At 41.0% G+C, this 6,885-nt stretch overlaps 1 protein-coding gene across 1 annotated transcript; it reads left to right on the plus strand.

Annotated features, from left to right (window-relative positions):
* Positions 1-202: 202 nt before the first annotated feature.
* LOC308086393 (uncharacterized protein) lies at positions 203-3,737 on the plus strand (the record flags this gene model as incomplete). The annotated part of the gene is made up of 5 exons (XM_080429913.1): positions 203-487; positions 749-859; positions 1,192-1,336; positions 3,525-3,572; positions 3,661-3,737. The coding sequence occupies exons 1-5, from the start codon at positions 317-319 to the stop codon at positions 3,735-3,737; spliced, it is 552 nt and encodes a 183-aa protein (XP_080286039.1). The 5' UTR covers positions 203-316.
* Between the last annotated feature and the right edge of the window lie 3,148 nt (positions 3,738-6,885).

A 6,885-nucleotide genomic window follows, 5' to 3' on the forward strand; every position in this document is an offset into this window, starting at 1 on the left:
ATGTGGATGTAGAGGTGAGTCGTAATGTAAAACTATGTGGATGTAGAGGTGAGTCGTAATGTAAAACTATGTAGATGTAGAGAGTCGTAACACACAGCCAACTAATGTAAAACTATGTAGGCGAGCTCTCAGCACACAGAACACATTGGGAAGTGTTGTGTCTGCTTTTCACATCCTCCTCACAATGAAATCATAGGATTTATGTAAAATATCTGTAAAATGTGCAAAACCTTTCACAGGTGATGACCTTTGTGTGGCCAACATCACAGATGAGGGGATACAACTCTTAAAACCTCTGAAAGTGACCCAGACTCACATGATTGTAAATGTGACCCACCTGTCTCTCTGGGGTCTGGTGTGGATTCACAACTACTTGAACCCGAAACCTAAACAAATTGTTGGTCAAGTTCTGCTGTTCCTTCGACTGCCAAGCGAAAGACATGAGATGAATGTATTCCTGCTGCCATGCAATGTGCCTCCCGAAGAGGTAAAATGTAATGTAGTAATGCTAAGTAGCTTCATCCCTTAAAGTTTGATTATCTTCAAACGTATTGTACTTCAACATAAAATGGATTGTGATGCTAGTCTGTAGGTTTGAGCACATTGACAGCCAATATCAGGCCAAAGTCCATAAAGAGCCATGTCAAAATAGACAAAATAGTTTATCAACAGTGACAAATAATGGTCTAGAGTTAGTCTATACCAGGCATTATGATGGAACCATGTGGTAAAGTGTGTGTCATTGCAGGTGAAAGTACAATATCAGCAGGATGTACGGATCATGAATGCACCTACATGTCGGCTCACCGCAGACACATCGTACAGTCTGCACTGTCCTACACATGAAGCACAACCAAAGGTATCACACACGTGTTGGTATAGTCCTACTACTACTACTGCTGCTGCTGCTGCTGCTACTACTACTACTACTACTACTACTACTACTACTACTACTACTACTACTACTACTACTACTACTACTACTACTACTGCACACAGGCAGTGCACACAGAGACGCGCACACACAACCCGAGCACGGTTTCATAGTAAGCTCCACTTGGGCTCCTTCCGCGTTCGCAACTACTGCTATTACTTCTACTGCTACTGCTACTATTACTACTACTACTGTAAAACGACTGCCACTACTACAGTAATCCAATGTAATAGTAATACATGTATGTGTGTCTTCAGGCTGGGCTTTATCATCTGGAGTTTGGGAAGAATTACCAGCCAACATTTGAGGTGTTCATGGATCTGAAGACAGAATACTTCTCATTGGCGGTACGAGGACCTGAGGATGAGCCGGTGTGGGAGGGACACAAGCTGAGAGTTAAAGGTACAGTTCTTAAGCCAAGTAGATTTGCACATACCTGTAATTGTCTCCGCCAGGCCGAAAGGCATGGCGAGAGAGTATGTTTTACCCCCCCCGTCCGTCCGTGTGTGTGTGTGTGTCCTGTCCGTGTGTTACCAGCGAATCTCCGGCACCGTTGGCCCGCTCGCTGCGAAACTGTGCACACACACTCCCTGGATGCCAATTCAGAACCACTTTTTCACATGGGCCTGTTATAGCGCCACCAGGAGGCCGATTTGTGCAAAACAAATTCTTTGACATTACTCCTACAGATTTTATCCAAACGTCATGCAAATTGGTACACAGTATTTCTAAAGTCATTTGATCAACTCCGATCTGTCCGATTTCCCATATTCCATCCTGATTGGCTAAGGTTGGCTTCCAAAGTTTGTAGGATTGGTCCGTTTCGAACAAAATGCCTCAAATCATGAACGCAGCTTGCAATTTCCGTGAAATTTCACATGCACATTCCCACTAGGCCTGTTGTAGCGCCACCAGCAGGTCTAATTTAGCAAAACACATTTTTGGAACAAAATGCCTCAAATCATGAATGCAGTGTCCGATTGCCGTGAAAGGCCTAGGAAGAAATGGCACCTTTTTCACATTGGCCTGTTATAGCGCCACCAGGAGGCAGTGGGGCGGCAGTGGCTCAGGGGTTGAGTGGCCGGGTAGAGTGAACTGGAAAACCCCAAGGTTCCCAGTTCGATCCCGGGCTGGGGCGCTCCCCTAGAGTTAGTGTCGAAGTGTCCTTGAGCAAGACGCTGAACCCCTAATTGCTCCCGATGAGCAGGTTGGTGCCTTGCATCGTTTCCTCCACCATCGGTGTATGAATGTGTGTGTGAATGGGTTAATGGCACAATCAATGTAAAGCGCTTCGGATAGAAGCGCTATATAAATGCACCATTTACAATAACGTACCTGACCTGGCGGAGACCTGTGCTCCGAGGAGCACTTTTTCTAGTTGTGTCTGGGTTTCTCCTGTGTATTTAGGAGCATCTACTGAACAGCACACAGTGATCAGTTAGTAGTTCAGTGTCATGGTCAGTGTCTCAGATCCTGATTCCACAATGAATTGTATTTGAATACATGGAGCTCCTCTTAATGTGCAGGAGACAGGTTGGTCCTTTGAGTAAGAGGTGAAAACATTGTTGCTGCAACATTTAAATATCTACCTATAGAAGTCGGACAATATGAAATGTGAAATGCACACATTTGGTTTGACGATGAATGAATCCTCTTTTAGGTACTCTGTGGGAGCAAGTTACTTTTCCCCTACCAATAGTGGCCTTCCGAATCCCCCCATCTTTTACCTTTAAATGCACTAAATCTCTGTCTGTGAGTTATGCAGTTTCCACTGCAAAACTCCAGAACTGTATCAGCATTATGATAGTGGGTATGGAGGGTGATCAGCTGTTTCTAGAAGGGCAGCAGCAGCATGTGATAACAAAGCAACAAAGCTAAAGTTAACCTTTTAAATGGGTCACTGTATAAGTGAAGTGTGTATGTGATTGGTTGAGAATAGAAGCGTGAAGATGAGACAGACCAATGGTCAGCCACCAGAACCTGCACTGAGTTTCCTGACTGAACTTGCTCTACACATTAAATGAACTGCACTCCATCTCCCATATCCTCACACAACTCAACTTTTAGACATCGATAAAAACACCATTTCAAAGACCCAACTGACTTTAACTTGATTTAATGGTTAATTTATTTACATTTATACATGACATAAAAAGTGATTTTTTGAAAGATGTTATATTTATGGTTTATTTTTGTATTTTCAAGCATATTTGATTATGTGTGACTGGTGGGTAAAAAGTAAACTAACACTACAGTGAAATATCCCTCACTCTTTAACATGTGCTCAGCCCCCGGCCATGTGCTCATGAACGCATTAAAAGAGCTTTCATTGAATACTTTTTGGTGAACGGTGAGCTGTACACATCTTTTTGCAACTAATGAACGCAAACATGAGCATCATGTTTCAGTCAACAGTTGTACATCTGAGTTCAGTATTCAGGATTATCATCTTATCCATAATAGTGCATTCAGCTACTACTTTGATGACTAAAATAATGTTGTATAATTAGAGGATATTATTCAGATTAATATAATATTAATCATGTGTGTAAACCCTGCAGTAAAGGCTTTCACTTCATGTCATCCACAGGACAAACCAAACCAACGAGAATGAACCCCATCAGCCGTTCTGTTTCAGGTACACACCCATTATCTTCATATGTGTTTTTCTTTCTTTCAACTTAACAATCTTTTTCACAGTATGTTATCCATTGATTTGCATAAAGGCAAACAGGATTTCTTGAGGGAAAATCGGGAGGCTTTAGTCAGTAAAGTGAAGAATGTGGGTCCCATCGTTGATTAACTGAAATAAAAATAGAGACCAGGCATAAAACAATAATGGGACGCGCGTTTGCGTGTGCTCCAAACAAATTCAGAGAACAAACTAAGATAAACGGAGACAAACAAATCGAAATGACATATAAGTGTTATCAAATTGAAGAGTATTAAATATGAGTGAAGGAGGTGATAAGATATCGCTCAGAAGTGCTAAAAAAGACACGGCTCTAAACGATATGTCGGTCATGGAAGAGCTGAAGAAACTAAATGAGAAAATGGACGAGACACGCTGCTCGCTGGAGAAGACATTTAAAGACAAAATTGAACAAATGGGCTCCTCTCTGGAGAAACAACTTGATGGTAAAATCAACAGTCTGCGTGACTCGATGGTTACACTGGTAAAGCAGAACCAAGTCGACATGAGAGCAGAACTGCAAAAAAAACAAAGCGAGATTCAAGCCAATGTGGATATGGAAATCGGGCACGTAATTGCGAGAATCGACCAGGTGGAAGTCAACTTTAACAAGAAAGTTAAACGTGCAGAATTCGACCCCGATGTTTCCATCGTTATCTCGGGCCTGCTGTTTGAAGATGGTGAGGATCTTATGCAGAGAATGAACGCGCTGCTGGCTGAGGGGCTGCGGTGCGACCCGGTACCGGTGATTGTTGCCGTGGAACGGCTGGTACCGAGAGGACGGGGCCCGGGGCTGATTAAGATGGAACTGAACACAACTGGAGATAAAGTGGCAGTGCTGAGACAAAAAAGGGAGCTTAAGGACAACACGACATTTGGCAAGGTCTATATTAGATCAGCCAAATCACACACTGAACGTCTGATCGATCTCAACTTCAGAACTATCCTTGAAGAGATGCCATCGGGAAAGGACTTCTTCATCACCGGGAATGGCCGAGTAATGAGACGGGACACTGAACGTGGACGTGAACCTGACCGCTCCGGAGTTGGCAGGGTCGTGACGTCAGAGAAAAAAGGAGAGAAGTGAGCCGCGTCTACAACCACACAGATTGATGCCAAAAATCTCTCTTTAATCCACTGGAATGTAAACGGATGGACAGACAAGAACCGTGAGTTAAGAACTGTGATTTTAAATCACCTACGACCAGACATAATCTCATTAAATGAAACTCATCTAACGGGAGAGGCTTCTATTGACTTGGATGGGTATGTCTGGTATGGGAATAATAGAGAAAAGCATGTTAAGGCACCAAGGGGTTCAGGGGGGGTTGGTATTTGTGTTAAATGTGACTTATTAAGTTCATATAAAATTAAAGTGATCAGTAAAGAGGTGGATGGAATTCTTGGTTTACATTTTATTAGCTTGAGCTCACAATATTGTTTTGTTGTTTTTTCATGCTACCTTCCCCCTGAGACATCCCCATGGGGAAGAGATGCATCCGGTTTTTTTGGTCATTTACTGAGTCACATGTATTTATATTCCGATGTGGATGCCATTTATGTTTGTGGTGATGTAAATGGTAGAACTGGTAACCTAGAGGACTATGTGAGGGAAATTGATGATGTGCCAATGAGAGTTGTTCTAGATGAGGGGGTAAATAAACACGGAGAATCATTGATAGAATTTCTTAAAGACTCCAAAATGTGTATTGTAAATGGCAGAATATGTCCACTAAATGACAACTACACCTCAATATCTATAAAAGGAAAAGCAGTTGTAGATTATATAGTAACTCCTTATGAGTGTTTGAAAACATGTACACTGTTCAAAGTGATAACTTCTAATCAAATGGTAGAATTAACTGGTTGCATGCATCTCATTGGAGAACGTAGTAAAGTGCCTGATCATTCCCTGTTAGTAATGGATTTTACAGTAGGTTATGGAACTAAGATAGATGTAGATTTAGCGAGGGAAAGTGACCAACAATTTAAACCTTATAAAAGAAGTGTAAGCAGAAAACTACCAAATGATTTTTTGTGTTCTAATATGAGATGCAAAGCATTGATAGACCTGGTGGATAGACAGCAGGCTTGTTTTACTACACAGGAGATGTTAGATAGTTGGTATGGTGATCTATGTAAATTAGTCCATGATGAAATGGGAAAATACTCTCAGGACAAGCCATATACTACTAAAACAAAGAGAATTAAGCAAAGCAAACCATACTGGAATAAAGAGTTGCAGGATCTGTGGTACTCTATGCATAGTTCAGAACGATTGTTTTTAAGATGTAAAGGAGCTATAGGGGACAGGCAGCAACTGTTAGATAATTTCAGACAATGTCAGCATGCATTTGATAAGAGATACCGTTTCTTTAAACGGAGATACCAAAGAGGTCAGCTATTGTATCTGGAAGAAATCCAATCATCAAGCCCTCAGCACTTCTGGAGTGAAATTAATAAGTTAGGACCAAGACGTAAAAAATTAATTCCAATGGAAGTATGGGGAGAAGGGGGAAATCTGATAAGAGAGACTTCACAAGTGTTGTCTAAATGGGAAAAAGATTTTGCCACTCTATTTGAAAATGATGCAATAGGCTTTGATGATGATTTCTTTCAGGAAATGTGTCGATTAAAAAACAACTGGGAAAAAGAAATGCAAGAAGCAACATTTCAAAGTAATGGGGACCTTAATAGGGAGATTTCTATGGGGGAAGTGCAAAAGGTTATTGACAAAGCTAAAATAGGAAAAGCTACAGGTATAGAAGACCTACCAAATGAAATTCTAAAATCACCTAAGCTTGCCCAAATTTTGTTTAATTTGTTTTACAATTGTTTTGAACACAGTAGAATACCATCAATATGGTCTAAGTCCATCATAAGCCCCATACCAAAATCACAGAAAAATGATCCTAGAGTTCCCCTTAATTATAGGGGAATTAGTTTGATGAGCACAGTTTATAAATTATATTCATCTTTACTTAATGAGAGATTGATGGAATTTTTAGAGAAAGAACAGCTTCTGGTAGAGGAGCAGAATGGCTTTCGTAAAGCCAGGGCTTGTATTGACCACATTTATACAGTATGTGCCATAGTAAGAAATAGACTGAAGGTAAACAAATCAACATACGCGTGCTTTATTGACTTCCAAAAAGCCTTTGATTTTGTCAATAGAGACCTTCTTGCCTATAGATTGATTAAGACTGGTGTAGATGGAAAGTTTTATCAGGCAATTAGCTCACTTTATAGTGCACCACAA

This window comes from Gymnoscopelus braueri (assembly GCF_963280865.1).
Source record: "Gymnoscopelus braueri genome assembly, chromosome: 6".
In the NCBI taxonomy this organism is placed as follows: Eukaryota; Metazoa; Chordata; class Actinopteri; order Myctophiformes; family Myctophidae; genus Gymnoscopelus; species Gymnoscopelus braueri.